The sequence below is a fragment of the Oncorhynchus masou genome, chromosome 15, assembly GCF_036934945.1.
Source record: "Oncorhynchus masou masou isolate Uvic2021 chromosome 15, UVic_Omas_1.1, whole genome shotgun sequence".
NCBI lineage: Eukaryota > Metazoa > Chordata > Actinopteri > Salmoniformes > Salmonidae > Oncorhynchus > Oncorhynchus masou.
Genome location: NC_088226.1, coordinates 57,757,011 through 57,777,248, shown reverse-complemented (window position 1 = coordinate 57,777,248; position 20,238 = coordinate 57,757,011). Strand labels below are relative to the sequence as shown.

At 42.0% G+C, this 20,238-nt stretch overlaps 1 protein-coding gene across 5 annotated transcripts in view; it reads right to left on the bottom strand.

Moving 5' to 3' along the window:
* The window catches only part of LOC135556534 (CUGBP Elav-like family member 5), a 381,570-nt gene that overhangs the window by 155,441 nt on the left and 205,891 nt on the right, over positions 1-20,238 (bottom strand). For all 5 annotated transcript variants that reach the window (XM_064989822.1, XM_064989824.1, XM_064989823.1 and 2 more), the window contains exon 3: positions 13,638-13,686. In XM_064989822.1, coding sequence (XP_064845894.1) covers positions 13,638-13,686 — 49 coding nt within the window. The remainder of the gene's footprint in view (positions 1-13,637; positions 13,687-20,238) is intronic.

Sequence of the window (20,238 nt, the reverse complement as noted above, 5' to 3'; positions counted from 1 at the left end):
GTTGATATATATGTTGAAGAGGGTGGGGCTTAGGCTGCATCCCTGTCTTACCCCACGACCCTGTGTGAAGAAATGTGTGTTTTTTGCCAATTTTAACCGCACACTTGTTGTTTGTGTACATGGATTTTATAATGTCGTATGTTTTACCCCAACACCACTTTCCATCAGTTTGTATAGCAGACCCTCATGCCAAATTGAGAAGACTTTGCCTTTGTTTTGGTTTGTTTGGTTGTCAGTTAGGGTGTGCAGGGTGAATACATGGTCTGTTGTACGGTAATTTGGTAAAAAGACAATTTGACATTTGCTCAGTACATTGTTTTCATTGAGGAAATGTACGAGTCTGCTGTTAATGATAATGCAGAGGATTTTCCCAAGGTTACTGTTGACGCATATTCCACGGTAGTTATTGCGGTCAAATTTGTCTCCACTTTTGTGGATTGGGGTGATCAGTCCTTGGTTCCAAATATTGGGGAAGATGCCAGAGCTAAGGATGATGTTAAAGAGTTTTAGTATAGCCAATTGGAATTTGTTGTCTGTATATTTGATCATTTCATTAAGGATACCATCAACACCACAGGCCTTTTTGGGTTGGAGGGTTTTTATTTTGTCCTGTAACTCATTCAATGTAATTGGAGAATCCAGTGGGTTCTGGTAGTCTTTAATAGTTGATTCTAAGATTTGTATTTGATCATGTATATGTTTTTGCTCATTATTCTTTGTTATAGAGCCAAAATGATTGGAGAAGTGGTTTACCCATACATCTCCATTTTGGATAGATAATTCTTCATGTTGTTTTTTATTTAGTGTTTTCCAATTTTCCCATAAGTGGTTAGAGTCTATGGATTCTTCAATTACATTGAGCTGATTTCTGACATGCTGTTCCTTCTTTTTCCGTAATGTATTTCTGTATTGTTTTAGTGATTCACCATAGTGAAGGCGTAGACTCACTATATCTCTCTGTATCTCTCTCTCTAGTGTATCTCTCTCTATCTAGTGTATCTCTCTCTCTAGTGTATTTCTCTATATCTAGTGTATCTCTCTTTCTCTAGTGTATCTCTCTTTCTCTACTGTATCTCTCTTTCTCTAGTGTATCTCTCTTTCTCTAGAGTATCTCTTTCTCTAGTGTATCTCCCTCTCTCTAGTGTATCTCTCTTTCTCTAGTGTATCTCTCTCTCTCTAGTGTATTTCTCTATCTCTAGTGTATCTCCCTCTCTCTAGTGTATCTCTCTTTCTCTAGTGTATCTCTCTCTCTAGAGTATCTCTTTCTCTAGTGTATCTCCCTCTCTCTAGTGTATCTCTCTCTCTCTAGTGTATTTCTCTATCTCTAGTGTATCTCTCTTTCTCTAGTGTATCACTCTCTCTAGTGTATCTCTCTCTCTAGTGTATTTCTCTATCTCTAGTGTATCTCTCTTTCTCTAGTGTATCTCTCTCTCTCTACTGTATCTCTCTCTCTAGTGTATCTCTCTCTATCTAGTGTATCTCTCTCTCTCTAGTGTATTTCTCTATCTCTAGTGTATCTCTCTCTAGTGTATCTCTCTCTATCTAGTGTATCTCTCTCTCTCTAGTGTATCTCTCTTTCTCTAGTGTATCTCTCTTTCTCTAGTGCATCTCTCTCTCTCTCTAGTGTATTTCTCTATCTCTAGTGTATCTCTCTTTCTCTAGTGTATCTCTCTTTCTCTAGTGTATCTCTCTCTCTACTGTATCTCTCTCTCTCTAGTGTATCTCCCTCTCTCTAGTGTATCTCTCTCTCTCTACTGTATCTCTCTCTATCTAGTGTATCTCTCTCTCTCTAGTGTATCTCTCTCTATCTAGTGTATCTCTCTCTCTAGTGTATCTCTCTCTATCTAGTGTATCTCTCTCTCGCTAGTGTATTTCTCTATCTCTAGTGTATCTCTCTCTATCTAGTGTATCTCTGTCTCTCTCTAGTGTATTTCTCTATCTCTAGTGTATTTCTCTTTCTCTAGTGTATCTCTCTTTCTCTAGTGTATCTCTCTATCTCTAGTGTATCTCTCTCTCTAGTGTATTTCCCTATCTCTAGTGTATCTCTCTTTCTCTAGTGTATTTCTCTATCTCTAGTGTATCTCTCTTTCTCTAGTGTATCTCTCTCTCTCTAGTGTATTTCTCTCTCTCTAGTGTATCTCTCTTTCTCTAGAGTATCTCTCTTTCTCTAGTGTATCTCTCTCTCTAGTGTATTTCTCTATCTCTAATGTATCTCTCTTTCTCTAGTGTATCTCTCTTTCTCTAGTGTATCCCTCAATCTCTAGTGTATCTCTCTCTCTCTCTAGTGTATTTCTCTATCTCTAGTGTATCTCTCTTTCTCTAGTGTATCTCTCTCTCTCTAGTGTATCTCTCTTTCTCTAGTGTATTTCTCTATCTAGAGTATCTCTTTCTCTAGTGTATCTCTCTTTCTCTACTGTATCTCTCTCTCTAGAGTATCTCTTTTTCTAGTGTATCTCCCTCTCTCTAGTGTATCTCTCTCTCTCTACTGTATCTCTCTCTATCTAGTGTATCTCTCTCTCTCTAGTGTATCTCTCTCTATCTAGTGTATCTCTCTCTCTAGTGTATCTCTCTCTATCTAGTGTATCTCTCTCTCGCTAGTGTATTTCTCTATCTCTAGTGTATCTCTCTCTATCTAGTGTATCTCTGTCTCTCTCTAGTGTATTTCTCTATCTCTAGTGTATTTCTCTTTCTCTCGTGTATCTCTCTTTCTCTAGTGTATCTCTCTATCTCTAGTGTATCTCTCTCTCTAGTGTATTTCCCTATCTCTAGTGTATCTCTTTCTCTAGTGTATTTCTCTATCTCTAGTGTATCTCTTTCTCTAGTGTATCTCTCTCTCTCTAGTGTATTTCTCTCTCTCTAGTGTATCTCTCTTTCTCTAGAGTATCTCTCTTTCTCTAGTGTATCTCTCTCTAGTGTATTTCTCTATCTCTAATGTATCTCTCTTTCTCTAGTGTATCTCTTTCTCTAGTGTATCCCTCTATCTCTAGTGTATCTCTCTCTCTCTCTAGTGTATTTCTCTATCTCTAGTGTATCTCTCTTTCTCTAGTGTATCTCTCTCTCTCTAGTGTATCTCTCTTTCTCTAGTGTATTTCTCTATCTAGAGTATCTCTTTCTCTAGTGTATCTCTCTTTCTCTACTGTATCTCTCTCTCTAGAGTATCTCTTTTTCTAGTGTATCTCCCTCTCTCTAGTGTATCTCTCTCTCTCTACTGTATCTCTCTCTCTATCTAGTGTATCTCTCTCTCTCTAGTGTATCTCTCTCTATCTAGTGTATCTCTCTCTCTAGTGTATTTCTCTATCTCTAGTGTATCTCTCTCTCTCTACTGTATCTCTCTCTAGAGTATCTATTTTTCTTGTTTATCTCCCTCTCTCTAGTGTATCTCTGTCTCTATATATAGTGTATCTGTCTGTCTCTAGTGTTTTTGTCTTTCTCTCTCTAGAGTATCTCTCTCTCTCTTTCTCTCTCCCTCAAGTGTAGAGTGTATATAGTGTATAGTGTATCTCTAACTCCCTAGTGTATCTCTCTATAGTGTATCTAGAGTTTAAGTATAGCCAATTGACATTTGTGGTCTGTATATTTTATCATTTCATTATGGAAACCATCAACACCACAGGCCTATTTGGGTTGAAGGGTTTGTATTATGTGCTGTATTTCATTCAATTTAATTGCTGATTCTAAGATGTGTAATTGATCATGTATATGTTTTTGCTGTTTGTTCTTTGTTATAGTCAAAAAGATGGTTTATCCATACATTTCCTTTTTGGATCGATAACTATTTGTGCTTTTGTTTGTTTAGTGTGTTCTAATTTTCCCAGAAGTGGTTCGATTCTATGGATTCTTCAATTACATTGAGCTGATTTCTGACATGCTGTTCCTTCTATTTTCTGTAGTGTATTTCTGTATTGTTTTAGTGATTCACGATAGTGAAGGCATAGACTCAGGTTTTCTGGGTCTCTATGTTTTTGGTTGGATAGGTTTATTTTTCTTAGGTTTTTGCATTCTTCATCAAACCATTTGTCATTGTTTAAGATTTGATAGGGAAGCTGAAAGGTAAAATATCCTGTCAAGGCCTTCTACTGCCAAGTTGACACCTTCACTATTACAGTGAAATGTTTTGTCCAGGAAGTTGTCTAAACGGGTTTACATATGTTTTGCCTATTTGTTTTTTGTTAGGTTTCTAAACTACTTTCCTACCATTTATAGCATTTCTTAATATTGTGCAATTCCTTTGGTTTTGATGCCTCATGATTGAGTATTACTCTGTTCAAGCAGACTGTGATTTTACTGTGATCTGATAGGTGTGTTAGTGGGCTGACTGTGAACGCTCTGAGAGACTCTGGTTTGAGATCAATGATAAAGTAATCTACAGTACTACTGCCAAGGGATGAGCTGTAAGTGTATCTACCATAGGAGTCTCCTCAAAGCCTAACATTGACTATGTACAGACCCAGCATGCAACAGAGCTGCAGGAGTCGCTATTTCTATGTTTTTTCTATTTTTCTCACCTCTCATACCCTTTCCCTCCCCTCTCTCTCCCTTCACCTCTCTCTCCTTCTCCCTACCTTTCCCTCAGTGAGAACAGTCTGGTAGAGAGAGTGTAGCATGGGGAATCAGTGGATTTCAGAGGGTTTCCTGTCTCATTATTGACTTGTTCTAACATGGTGGTCACTGCTATTTACACTGAACAAAAATATAAATGCAACGTGTAAAGTGTTGGTCCCCTATTTCATGAGTTGAAATAAAAGTTCCCAGAAACATTTTGTTTACCTCCCTGTTAGCGAGGATTTTTACTTTCCCAAAATAATCCATCCACCTGCGGCATATCAAGAAACACATTTGTTTTTAATGTAACCTTTATTTAACTAGGCAAGTCAGTTAATTAAGAACAAATTCTTATTTACAATGACAGCCTACACCAGCCAAACCTAGACGACGCTGGGCCAATTGTGCCCTGCCTCCCAATCTTGGCCGGTTGTGATACAGCCTGGAATCGAACCAGAATGTCTGTAGTGACACCTCATACACTGAGATGCAGTGCCTTAGATCGCTGCACCACTCAAGAGCCAGAGTACCCCTGTGTTGGGGACAATAAAAAGCCCCTCTAAAATGTGCAGTTTTGTCACACAACACAATGCCACAGATGTCTCAAGTTTTGACGAAACATGCAAATGGCAAGCTGACTGCAGGAATGTCCACCAGAGCTGTTGTAAGAGGATTGACTGTTCTTCCCTTTACCATAAGCCACGTATAGCGTCGTTTTAGATCATTTAGCAGTACGTCCAACCGGCCTCACAACCACAGACCATGTGCAACCACACCAGCCCAGGACCTCCACATCCGGCTTCTTCACCCGCGGAATTGTCTGAGAACACTCAACCGGACAGCTGATGAAACTGTGGGTTTGCACAAACATTTGCACAAACTGTCATAAACCATCACCAGGGTTTTGACCTGACTGTAGTTTGGCATCGTACCTAACTTCAGTGGGCAAATGCTCACCTTCAATAGCCACTGGCATGCTGGAGAAATGTGCTCTTCGTGGATTAATTCTGGTTTCAACTGTACCGGGCAGATGGCAGATAGTGTGTATGGTGTGCTATGGGCGAGGGATTTGCTGATGTCAACGTTGTGAACAGAGTGCCCCATGGTGGCGGTGGTATGGGGAGGCATAAGCTACAGACAACGAACACAATTGCATTTTATCAATGGCAATTTGAATGCACAGAGATTCCGTAATGAGATCCTGAGGCCATTCATCTGCCACCATCACCTCATGTTGAACATGATAACATATGTCGCAAGGATCTATACACAATTCCTACAAGCTGAAAATGTCCCAATTCTTCCATGGTCTGCATACTCACCAGACCTGTCACCCATTGACCATGTTTGGGATGCTCTGGATCGATGTGTACAACAGGGTGTTCCAGTTCCCACCAATATCCATTAACTTCGCAAAGCCATTAAATAGGAGTGGGACAACATTTTACAGGCCACAATCAACAGCCTGATCAACTCTATGCAAAGGAGATGTGTCGAGCTGCATGAGTTAAATGGTGGTCACACCAGATCTCTGTATATTTTGCTGACAGACATCACTGGGTATAATAGGTTGTACATTAACACCGGGTAAAGCTGAGAAATTTAGGGGGGTGACAAAAAAATTCACCAGCGAGATGGAACTCTGAGTATGAACAAAAACCCGAGGGAAACAAGGGGAAGGGGTAGCGGGGAGGAGTGAGGATGAGTCTTGAGAGGCACAGGGGTCTACTGGGGAGGGGGTTAGGTGGAAATCAAAGAGGTTAGAGATGATTTATCCTGTGTAAGGTCTCCAAATCCTCTGAGGAGCATTGAACAGCCCTTCAAAAAGAAATATCAGCAGCTATTATAGCCAGTCAGTGCCAGTCATCAGGCCTGCATGTGAAATAAAATCAATTTATTTAATATCTGCGACGCAAGGGAATGCAGGGGATGAACGGAGAGCAGGCCCCCACAGCCCACTTAAATGCTGCTGCACATCCCATCATAGAGCAGAGGCTCCAATAGGACTCAATGTGTTGTAACAACGTAACGGCCGCTTTTCTGTTTTCCTAGAGTAAGGATGTGATTGAGCATTAATATTAATTTCCCAGCATCTTTGTTTGGTGCCGCTATAAGGTAATCAGTCAATTTAATTCATTAGGCCCTAATCTATGGATTTCACATGACTGGGAATACAGATATGCATCTGTTGTTCACAGATACTATGGGCCTCACAATGTTTCTCAGGATCTCATCACGGTATTTCCGTGTTCACAATGCTGACATCAGCAAACCGCTCACCACACAAAGCCATACACATGGTCTGCGGTTGTGAGGCCGGTAGTACAAACTGCCAAAGTCACTAAAACACTTATGGTAGAGAAATGAACATTCCTGCAGTCAGCTTGCCAATTGCACGCTCTGTCAAAACTTGAGAGATCTGTGGCATTGTGTTGTGTGACAAAACTGCATATTTTAGAGCAGCCTTTTATTGTCCCCAGCATAAGGTGCACCTGTGTAATGATCATGTGTAATCATCAGTTTATTGATATGCCACAACTGTCAGGTGGATGGATTATCTTGGCAAAGGAGAAACGCTCACTAACAGGGATGTAAACAAATTTGTGCACAAAATTTGAGAGAAATAAGCTTTTTGTGCATATGGAACATTTCTGGGATATTTTATGTCAGCTCATGAAACATGGGACCAACACTTTACATGTTGCTGTTCAGTGTACATGATTTTTACCTAAATAACTACCTTGATGTTTGATGCATTCCCCATCACATGTACTTTAAATGATATTGTGAAAGTAATTTTCATTAATGCTATTGAAATTGTGAAATTATTTCAATGTCTCGAGTACCGTTTAACGTTTTATGAAATTGAGCACATTGATAGATATTAAGTCAACTTGGAATAAGCCCATAATTGAAACTGTCCAGCCTATCACATCAAATCAATTTCACTAAATTGATCTTATTTTTGTTTGCTGTCACAATTTACCATAAGGTGTAAAAAATTACCAAACTAAATTTGTAGCTAGTACTTTATTGACCGGATACTTTTTTTTAACACTTTTTGTATTTTATTTATTTTTTATTGAATTTCAAAACATACAATCTACTTGCAGTGAAGCCGCTCAACATTTACAATATATTCAGTCATCTAGCAGACATCCAGAGTGACCCACAGGAGCAACCAGGGTCAAGAGCCCTACCCTAGGGCACATTGACAGATCTCCCACCAAGTCGAATCGGTTACTCAAACTAGCGACCTCTCAGCCACCGACCCATGCTCCCAACCGCCAGGCCACCAACCATCTAAGATCCCCCACAGTTTCCCCCGAGAGTTCCTCCTCAACCATCCAAGACACTCACAGTCCCCCCTGAAAAACCACCCACCCGATGCGCCATATAAAAAAATTAAAAAACAACAACAGAAAACAACAATGTAAAAACAAAAGACATCACGGACAACAAAACAGCAAGGCGTGTGTGTGCGTGTGTCCGTGTGTGTGCACATGTGTGCTTTTGAATGTGAGTGTGTGTATGCATGTGTACATGCGTACAAGTGCTTGAGTGGCATCAGCCTCAGGCTAACAGGCATTGGATTTGAACAGTTCATTTGTAGTGTAATTTAAACTTCTATTTTTTTTGTTTGTTTTGTACTTTTATCTTGGACCGTCATTCTACCCCCCGACCAGCACCTTCACTCCCACTTGTCTCCAGTTCCACGTCCCAACACTCAGCCCATACTTTTTGCTATTACTTGAGAAGTTTCTCAAGAGGGCTATTTTATTATTACTTCAGTAAATTACAATCTCAGCAACAGATTTTCAGTAATCTACCCACCTCTGCCCAAAACAACCACTATCAGCATGGCTACAACAGTGGCTACCAAAGTTGAGGACTGTTGGACATTCTTACCATTGGTGCACGTAACAAGTTAATTGAAAAAAAATATATTTTTAATAACCAGTGAGCGCCGGTCCTTGCGGTGAGGGGTCCTGCGGGTATACGGTAGAGGGGGTCAGTCCCAAACGGCCAGTCTGGCCCAGGTGCTGTGATCTGTCCTCCCCGTAATGAGATTAAGTGAGTAATTAGAAGCTCGCGGACAGGATGGAGAGCCCGGTCAGGATGGAAAGCCCGGTCCCCCAGTGGCCTGGTGCATGGTCCATCCCTGGTGTCATCATCTCCCCAGAACAGGAAGTCTAATTAAGATCTCACCCTGGGTATGACTCTGGAGGGAGGTAGGGAGGTGTGGTCCATAAAGGACAAAGGAGAAATAGATGGCAAACTCAACTAGTTGCTACATATACAGGCAAAAGCTAAGGCAGCTACAGTGGATTCGGAAAGTATTCAGACCCCTTGACTTTTTCCACATTTTGTTATGTTACAGCCTTATTCTAAAATTGAATAAATTAATTGTTTTGCTCATCAATCTATGTTTGCAAAGTTTTATTTTTTTTTACCAGTAAATACCTTATTTACATAAGTATTTAGACCCTTTGATATGAGACTTGAAATTGAGCTCAGGTGCATCCTGTTTCTATTGATCATCCTTGAGATGTTTCTACAACTTGATTGGAGTCCACCTGTGGTAAATCCAATTGATTGGACATGATTTGGAAAGGCGCACACCTGTCTATATGTGGTCCAATAGTTACCAGTGCATGTCAGAGTAAAAACCAAGCCATGAGGTTGAAGGATTTGTCCGTAGAGCTCGGAGACAGGACTGTGTTGAGGCACAGATACTGAGGAAGGGTACCAATACATTTCTGCAGCATTGAAGGTCCCCAAGAACACAGTGGCCTCTTCCTAGAGCTGGCCACACTCGGTCAAACTGAGCAATCGGGGGAGAAGGGCCTTGGTCAGGGAGGTGACCAACAACCCGATGGTCACTCTGACAGAGCTCCAGAGTTCCTCTGTGGAGATGGTTGTCCATCTGGAAGTTTCTCCCATTTCTGCAGCACTCCACCAATCAGGCCTTTATGATAGAGTGGCCAGACAGAAGCTACCCCATAATGACAAAGGAAGAGGAATGGACCTTCCCCAAACTGTTGCCACAAAGCTTGTCTAGAATGTTCTTGTGCTGACCTTGCTTCCAGAGGCAGTTTGGATCTTGGTAGTGAGTGTTGCATCCAAGGACAGATCAGGGGTCCCATTCTGTGAGCTTGTGTGGCCTACCAATTCACGGGTGAGCCGTTGTTGCTCCTAGACATTTCCACTTCACAATGATAGCACTTACAGTTGAACAGAAATTTGCCGAACTGACTTTTTGGAAAGGTGGCATCCTATGACGGTGCCAAGTTGAAAGTCACTGAGCTCTTCAGTAAGGCCATTCTACTGCCAATGTTTGTATATGGAGAATGCATGGCTGTGTGATCGATTTTATATACCTGTCAGCAATGGGTGTGGCTGAACTAGCCGAATCAACTAATTTGAAGGGGTGTCCACATAATGTATCTACAGTGCCTTGCGAAAGTATTCGGCCCCCTTGAACTTTGCGACCTTTTGCCACATTTCAGGCTTCAAACATAAAGATATAAAACTGTATTTTTTTGTGAAGAATCAACAACAAGTGGGACACAATCATGAAGTGGAACGACATTTATTGGATATTTCAAACTTTTTTAACAAATCAAAAACTGAGAAATTGGGCGTGCAAAATTATTCAGCCCCCTTAAGTTAATACTTTGTAGCGCCACCTTTTGCTGCAATTACAGCTGTAAGTCGCTTGGGGTATGTCTCTATCAGTTTTGCACATCGAGAGACTGAAATTTTTTCCCATTCCTCCTTGCAAAACAGCTCGAGCTCAGTGAGGTTGGATGGAGAGCATTTGTGAACAGCAGTTTTCAGTTCTTTCCACAGATTCTCGATTGGATTCAGGTCTGGACTTTGACTTGGCCATTCTAACACCTGGATATGTTTATTTTTGAACCATTCCATTGTAGATTTTGCTTTATGTTTTGGATCATTGTCTTGTTGGAAGACAAATCTGCGTCCTAGTCTCAGGTCTTTTGCAGACTCCATCAGGTTTTCTTCCAGAATGGTCCTGTATTTGGCTCCATCCATCTTCCCATCAATTTTAACCATCTTCCCTGTCCCTGCTGAAGAAAAGCAGGCCCAAACCATGATGCTGCCACCACCATTTTTGACAGTGTGTAAGGCGTGTTCAGGGTGATGAGCTGTGTTGCTTTTACGCCAAACATAATGTTTTGCATTTTTGCCAAAAAGTTCAATTTTGGTTTCATCTGACCAGAGCACCTTCTTCCACATGTTTGGTGTGTCTCCCAGGTGGCGTGTGGCAAACTTTAAACGACACTTTTTGTGGATATCTTTAAGAAATGGCTTTCTTCTTGCCACTCTTCCATAAAGGCCAGATTTGTGCAATATACGACTGATTGTTGTCCTATGGACAGAGTCTCCCACCTCAGCTGTAGATCTCTGCAGTTCATCCAGAGTGATCATGGGCTTCTTGGCTGCATCTCTGATCAGTCTTCTCCTTGTATGAGCTGAAAGTTTAGAGGGACGGCCAGGTCTTGGTAGATTTGCAGTGGTCTGATACTCCTTCCATTTCAATATTATCGCTTGCACAGTGCTCCTTGGGATGTTTAAAGCTTGGGAAATATTTTTGTATCCAAATCCGGCTTTAAACTTCTTCACAACAGTATCTCAGACCTGCCTGGTGTGTTCCTTGTTCTTCATGATGCTCTCTGCGCTTTTAACGGACCTCTGAGACTATCACAGTGCAGGTGCATTTATACGGAGACTTGATTACACACAGGTGGATTGCATTTATCATCATTAATCATTTAGGTCAACATTGGATCATTCAGAGATCCTCACTGAACTTCTGGAGAGAGTTTACTGCACTGAAAGTAAAGGGGCTGAATAATTTTGCACGCCCAATTTTTCAGTTTTTGATTTGTTAAAAAAGTTTGAAATATCCAATAAATGTCGTTCCACTTCATGATTGCGTCCCACTTGTTGTTGATTCTTCACAAAAAAATACAGTTTTATATCTTTATGTTTGAAGCCTGAAATGTGGCAAAAGGTCGCAAAGTTCAAGGGGGCCGAATACTTTCGCAAGGCACTGAACCTCAATTACCTTGTAACCCTGCACATCGACTCGGTACTAGTACCCTGTGTATAGAGCCTAGTTATCCCTACTCACTGTGTATTTATTCCGTGTGTTCTTATTTTTATATTATTTCTCATTTTATTCTCTCTGCATTGTCGGCATGGTAAGTGTTTCACTGTTATTCTATACCTGTTGTTTACGAAGCATGTGACAAGTAACATTTGATTTGAAAAAGACAGCTGAGTGTCATTGTTAATGCGAACACACACCACCACAATGGCATAATCAATGGGCCTTTAAGGGGCATCAATCTTGACAGCACAAGACCCCTGCTTGTCTCCAGCGCTGACTGTTCGGGGGTTTAGGGGGGGGTAAGGGGCTAGAATGCTAGGGAGGCCAGGCAGCTAGGGGGCCAGAGGCTAGAGGGGCCAGGGGGCTAGAAGGGCCAGGGCCATAGGGGGATAAGTAGGCTAGAAGGGATAGAGAGACCAGGGGGCGATGGGGAGCTAGGTGGTCCAGGGGGCCAGAGGTGCCGCGGGATAGGGGGATAAGTAGGCTAGGGGGGATAGAGAGACCAGGGGAGCCAGGTGGCGGTGGGGAGCTAGGTGGTCCAGGGGGCTAGAGGGGCTAGGGACAAATAGCTGGGAGATGAGCATGCCCAGTTATCTGTTTTGGCCTTTCTCAATCAATCTCTAGAAATTAGGCTGTCCTTTTGAACATTGCGTCATTTGACAGGCGGCCAAGTTGCCGCTGTCCTAATTTATCCTAACCTCAAACAGACAGGGGTTTCTAGGTAAAGCTGATGCAGAAGTGGGACATGGGAATGATTGGCTTCCTCTCATTTTCTTTGTTTTGCCTTACCTCTCGCTGTCTCTCCAACTCTCTGTCTGCTTCTCTCTCACTCTGTCTGCCTCACTCTCTCGCTCTGTCTGCCTCCCTCTCTCACTCTGTCTGCCTCCCTCTCTCACTCTGTCTGCCTCCCTCTCTCTCTCTCTGTTTCCCTCTCTTGGGCTCTCTCTCTGTCTGCCTCTCTCTCTCTCTCTCTCTCTCTCTCTCTTTCTGTCTGCCTCTCTCTCTCTCTCTTTGTCTGCCTCGCTACCTCTCTTTGTCAGCCTCTCTCTCTCTTTGTCTGCCTCTCTCTCTCTCTCTCTCTCTCTCTCTCTCTCCTTGTCTGCCTCTCTCCCTCTCTCTGTCTGTCTCTCTCTCTCCTTCTGTCTCTCACTAACTGAGGCATGGAGAACCTCTCCCTCTCACAAGGCTCTTCAGAACAGAGCACCATAGCACTCGTTTCATCACACACTGTCACTACACACTGTCACACAGTATGAACACCCCCCCCCCCACCCACGAAAACTTAGAGGATGTTCCCTCCCTTCATCACATTAACATCTATGCAGATCCGTGGAGAGTAAAGGAAAGACCAGAGAGATCAAAGATGACAAAATTAAGGCCAAGTAAATGAGGATCTTGGCAAGGGCCCTGTGAATTTTATTTACTGTTTGGCAAGCTATGCATGCTCCCACCCTCATCCGCCTCCCCCTATACTCGCTTGTCTAGAACATACACCTCCATTTAAGCAAACAGATTGTGTGTGTGGAGTTGTATGTGTGTGTGTGTGCGTGTGTGTGTGTGTCGGGGGGGGGGCTCTATTGTAGGGCACTAATCACTTTTTAATTCACAGTAGTATGATAATGTGCTTGGCAGAGGGAGGCCAGGGTTAGATAGACAGGCAGACAGGCAGGCAAGTGGCAGAAGCCACTAGCTGCCTTCAGTCCCCTGCAAAATCAACCACCGTCTCCTTAATTAAAATGAATACGCAGAGCATCAATTAGATAAACACAGGCAACAGAGAGAGAGGCTGTGAAAGAAAGGGAGAGAAAGAGAGATTGAAAAAGAAAGCGCAAGAGAGAGGAAAAGAGAGAAAAATAGATAAAAAATGAGAGAGAGAAAAAAGAGAGCAAAATAGAGAGAGCATAAACAAGAAACAGAATGAGAGATAAAAAAGGATGTCAGAAAATAAGACCAATACCTCCACGGCTCTCACTGTCAGCCGGCTTCACCTGGATGGGGCGAGTCATCTGGAGAAGAAACAATAGAGACAGAGAGGTTAGTCCTGGTGTGTGGAACTGGCGTCACCACAACAAGGTAACAAGCTTGAAGTGTCATGGCCCTCTCCCACACAAACAGCTGTTCCCTGATACTGATTAAAGTGCCATGGCGTATGGTGGGCACCAAGAGGGATGCAAGTTGGGTTGACACTCAGTGCTACTCACTGGAGAAAAATAAGTCCCGCACGTCTCATATTCACACGATCAGACATTCCGAATGGCCTGAATGGTGCACGCTGTCGGAGGGTATGTATGTGTGTGTGGAAGCGCACACCTATGCGTGCGTGTGTGTGTGTGCATGACTAAGAGGCAGGCCAAGTGGATCCAGCCACAGAGGAGCGAGATCAATGCAGGCCTATTGATCCACATACCCTGAGCTGAGGAGAGTGCCTGGCTGAGAAGGACTTTCTGGTTAGGAGGCTCATAGTAATCCACTAGAACCTGATAAGAATGGTCTTTTTTGGATTAGATGCTTCTGTCATCACAGCCTTTATGTCACGCTTTCCCCCTGACTTTCTCCCTCCTTTTTCAATATTATTTTTCAAGCTAAACAGCTTTACCAACATATTTGTTCTCCTGCAAACTTTCTAGAACATTCCCTGAATTACTGAGTGTTTGTTAAATTACCAGCTACATGCACCTAGCGTAGTTCGCAAACAAATCAAATCCAATGATGATACAAATGAATCCTTTATATCACAAAAACACATACACCCACACAGGTACACACAAAGGCACACATACATTTAAAAAGTTGTTTATGTTCAAAGAGCAGGAGACAAAAATAAATGTTCCTGAATAGTTTTCCATTTACTCCCCCCTTCTCCCCTTTCATCCTCCAGTGTTTCAGTCCAAATGGAACCCTTTGTCGATCTAAACAAATTGTTTTAATGATAACGCAGCAGGATGATTCTTTTTATGAAAAAGATGCCAAGATCTGCATCGATTTGTGACAAGATTACCCAAATATGCATAGCAATCTCCCTCCCTTCACGTCCCTCTCAGCCATCTGTAACCTGGAATGAAGCTCCTTTTTATTGCTCCACAACATGGCTTCCCTCCCAATTCCAAGTCAATTCACCAGATTTTTTTTTAAAGAGTCCAAGATCACCATTTTTTTACACTGCGATTTTTTTCTCACTGATCTGTTTTTTTTCTACTGTCCAATTCCCAGGCCGACAAAAGGTCTGATTTAAAGACAGGGCAGTGCTATAAAAGCATGACTCGTTCAAGGAGAAACACCATCATCGGATTTGAAAACATCTCAATAATATTAAGCTGATATATGAGGGAGAGGCCTGGGCCACATGCATTAAGTGCTAAACGTATCTATTTTCACCTTGAGGAACGAAGCACCTTGCTCAGTGGAATTATTCCATACATTTACCCATGGTAAATAATAAATAGCTGGGGCTAAGTCTTTTGAAGGTTTTGGCCCATGCTAACGCTAACCCATTTACTCAATATGAACACTGCCTTTCCGTGTAGGATCCCTGTGAGCCAAGATGACCTCACCTTAATGTTGTGGTTACACTACAAAAGGGTCTGCCTCAGGGCCGCAGGCGGGAGAACTTACTGTTGAGTGTTACAATAGTAGAGTACACAAGGTGCAATTTAGAAGCGCACCCCCATCTTCATCGACCTGCAGTGGAGCAGGTTGAGAGCATCAAGTTCCTCGGTGTCCAAATCACTAAGGACTTACAATGGTCCACACTCATGCAAATAGTCGTGAAGAAGGTGCGACAGCATCTCTTCCCCCTCAGGAGGCTGACAAAATTTGGCATGGTCCCTCAATTCCTCACTAAGTTATATAGCTGCACCATTGAGAGAATCTTGATTGGCTGCATCACTGCTTGGTAATGGCGACTGCACCACCCTTGATCGCATGGAGCGATGGAGGGTGGTGCGGACAGCCCACTACATCACTGGGGCCAAGCTCCCTGCCATCCAGGACCTCTATTTCAGGCAGTGTGAAAGGAATGCCCATAAAATTGGTAAAGACTCCAGCCACCCAAGCTATAGACTGTTCTCTCTGCTTCCGCAAGCCAAGTGGTACTGGAGCAACAAGTCTGACATCAACAGGCTCCTGAACAGCTTCTATCCAAAGCCATAAGACTGCTAAATAACTAACAAAATGGCTACACAGACTATCTGCATTGACCCTTCTATTTTATTTCTACTTTTGTCTCTATACACACTCACTCACACAGACTCACACTCCAACATACACACACACTTCATTTGATCACACACACAACACGCATACACATTCATACTGACTCTACAAGCAGGCACACACACTTACATAAAATCATTAGATACGCTGCTGGTAGTTGGTTTATCACATATCCCAATGCCTGGTCACCTTACCTTTATACATACAGTATCTGACCATACCACTCCAGTATCACTGCACATTGTAAATAGGGTAATGGAACTAATCCTGGAACTGACCCTGTATATATATAGCTACTTACTTTCTTGTGTTTTTCTTATTTTTTTATTTCCATTTCTTGTGTTTTTCTTCTACATTAATTGTTTATAGCACTACTAATATTGATTACTGCATTGTTGAGAAAGAGTAAGCAAGAAAGACATTTCACCGTACTTGTGCCATGACAATAAAAACTTCAAACATGAAACTTGGCATAAGCCATGGCAAAATGTGTAGAATTGCAGGACATTTGCTTTAAAACTGCAACAAAAAAAGTTATGTAAAGCAAATGTATAACAGATTTATGTATGTGTACCATTATAGTTTTTAATACCGTTAATACCGGTGCTGAGTTAATGTGAGTTCATGTGTTTTGGCAAAATGGTAAAGCTAATAGGCTATGTTTTTGTAGATCGACTGTGGGGACTGATCTACAGCAACCAGTGTGATTGATATCGGACAGGGTAATTTTTGCTTGTTTTTTTCTGTTCTCCAAACAGCCTTTTAGAGTTTTTAAATTGTATAGAAATACACTAAATAAGTTTGAACTTTCTTAAAATGTCTTGTACTCAATGCACTAAAACATCCCACATTCAAAGCATCATGATAGATTGAATATCTTACTGTGAAAAATATCCCGAAGACAAATTCAATGTTCACTGATAACTTTGGCACCTTCACAATGGCAAACTCAAATGCCACGTAAAACCAAGATGGAGAATCGTTGTGCTTTGAAATTTGTGGTAAGATACAAAAAAAGGATGTTTCTACACTACTATGTATCATGGAAGTCATTTTCACTATATACAGTGCCTTCGGAAAGCATTCAGACCCTTTGACTTTTTCCACATTTTGTTATGTTACAGCCTTATTAAAAAATATATTTAAAAAAAGTTATCATCAATCTACACATAATACCCATTCATGACAATGCAAAAACAGATTTTTAGAAATGTTTGCAAATGTATATAAAATCAGAAACTGAAATATCAAATTTACATAAGTATTCAGACCCTTTACTCAGTACTTTGTTGAAGCACCTTTGGAAGCAATTAGAGCATCGATACTTCTTGGGTATGACGCTACAAGCTTGGCACACCTGTATTTGGGGAGTTTCTCCCATTCTTCTCTGCAGATCCTCTCAAGCTCTGTCAGGTTGGATGGGGAGTGTTGTTTCATAACTATTTTCAGGTCTCCCCTGATGTTCAATCGGGTTCAAGTCCGGACTCAGGCTGGGCCACTCAAGGACATTCAGCGACTTGTCCCGAAGCCACTCCTGCATTGTGTTGGCTGTGTATTTAAGGTCGTTGTCCTGTTGGAAGGTGAACCATCACCCCGGTTTGAGGTGCTGAGAGCTCTGGAGCAGGTTTTGATCAAGGATCTCTCTGTACTTTGCTCCGTTCATCTTTGCCTCGATCCTGACTAGTGTTCCAGTCCCTGCCTTTTGTCAAACTCCAAGCGGGCTGAAATATGCTTTTTACTGAGGAGTAGCTTCCATCTGGCCACTCTACCATAAAGGCCTGATTGGTGGAGTGCTGCAGAGATGGTTGTCCTTCTGGAAGGTTCTCCCATCTCCACAGAGGAACTCTAGAGCTCTGTCAGAGTGACCACTGGGTTCTTGGTCATCTCCCTGACCAAGGCCCTTCTCCCCCGATTGCTCAGTTTTGCCGGGTGGTCAGCTCTAGGAAGACTCTTGGTGGTTCCAAACGTCTTCAATTTAGGCCTCTGTGTCCTTGGGACCTTCAATGCTGCAGAACATTTTGGGTACCCTTCCCCAGATCTGTGCCTTGATACAATCCTGTCTCTGAGCTCAACGGACAATTCTTTCGACCTCATGGCTTGGTTTTTACATTGACATGCACTGTCAACTGTGAGACCTTATATAGACAGTTGTGTGCCTTTCCAAATCATTTCCAATCAATTGAATTTACCACAGGTGGACTCCAATCAAGTTGTAGAAACATCTCAAGGATGATCAATGGAAACAGGAAATGTTTTCTAAAAACCTGTTTTTGCTTTGTCAATATGGGGCATTATGTGTAGATTGCTGAGAAAAAAGTATATTTAATACATTTTAGAATAAGGCTGTAAAGTAACAAAATGTGGGGAAAGTAAAGTGTTCTGAATACTAGCTTGCAGACACAGAGGTCTTCTCCACAGGGTTTCTGAGAGTGGGATGTATTATCTCTCTCTCTATGCCCAGCTCCAGTTCAGGCAGTAGCATGTTGGCTTAATTGCCCATTTATTTGTTCGTCAGGATGCTCTCGATGGTGCAGCTGTAGACCTTTTGAGGATTTGAGGACCCATGCCAAATCTTTTCAGTCTCCTGAGGGGGAATAAGTTTGGTCGTGCCCTCTTCATGACTGTCTTGGTGTCCTTGGACCATGTTTGTTGGTGTGTGGACACCAAGGAACTTGAAGCTCTCAACCTGCTCCACTACATCCCTGACGATGAAAATGGGGGTATTCCTGTAGTCCACAATCATCTGCTTATAGAGAAGGTGATGACTGGTTGAAAGACATTGACAATACGAAGATTGTGGGAGCTGTACTGTTAGATTTCAGTGCAGCTTTTGATATTATTGACCATTATTGTTGAGAAATGTATGTCTTGTGGCTTTTCAACCTCTGCCATATTATGGATTCAGAGGGGTTTTTCTTTAACGGAAGCTTTTCTAATGTCAAACATGTAAAGTGTGGGTGTACCGCAGGTTAGCTCTCTAGGCCCTCTACTCATTTCTTTTCTTTTTTTTTTTTACCAATGACCTGCTTCTGGCATTAAACAAAGCATGTGTGTCCATGTATGCTGATGAGTCAACCATATACGCATCATCAATAACAGCTAATAAAGTCTCTGAAACCTTTAACAAAGAGTTGCAGTCAATTTTGGAATGGCTGGCCAGTAATAAACTGGTCCTGAACATATCTAAAACTAAGACCATTGAATTTGGTACAAATCATTCCCTAAGTTCTAGACCTAAGCTGAATCTGGTAATGAATGGCATGACTGTTGAACAAGTGGAGAAGACCAAATGACTTGGTGTTACCTTAGATTGTAAACTGTCATCGTCAAAATATATAGATTCAATGGTTGTAAAGATGGGGAGAAGTCTGTCTGTAATAAAGAGATGCTCTGCTTTTTTGACACCACAAAGCAAGTACTGCAGGCTATAGTTTTATCTTATCTAGATTATTGTCCAGTCATATAGTCAAGTGTTGCAAAGAAAGACCTAGTTAAGCTGCAGCTGGCCCAGAACAGAGCTGCTTGTCTTCCTCTCCATTGTAATCAGAGGGTTAATAGTAATACTATGCAGGTCAGTCTCTCTTGACTAAGAGTTGAGGAAAGACTGACTGTGTCACTTCTTGTTTTTATAAGAAACATTCATGTGTTGAAAATTTCAAATGCCAAGTTCCAAATACACAAAGCACTGACACACACACTTACCTCACCAGACATGCCGCCTGGGGTATTTTACAGTCCCCAGGACCAGAACATATTCAGGGAAACGTACAGTAGTATAGGCCGTCTGTCACGTCTACTCCTGCTCCCCCTCTCTGGCGCTCGTTGTCGCCAGTTGTCTCATCATTACGCACACCTGCCACCATCGTTACAAGGCACCTGCGCCTCATGACACTCACCTGGACTACATCACTTTCCTGATTACCTCCCTTATATCTGTCACTCCCCTTGGTTCTTTCCTCCGGCGTTACTGACTCTGTTTCTGTTTCTGTTTCATGTCTGTACGCTACTCGTGTTTCTTGTTTTGTTCCAAATTGGTTTATACTGTATATTAAATTCACTCCCTGTACTTGCTTCCCAATGATTAACGTACAATTGTAAATAAGAATTTGTTCTTAACTGACTTGCCTAGTTAAATAAAGGTTAAATAAAAAATATATATTATACAGAGCCTTGACTGCATGGAACTCCCTTCCATCTTATATAGTGTATGGGAACAGCAAACCTGGTTTAAATAAACAAATAAAGCAACACCTCACTGCACAACACCTCTCCTCCATGTGACCTACTGGTTGCGTGTAAGTACTGACATGTATGTGTAACTGATAGATGCACACACACACACACAC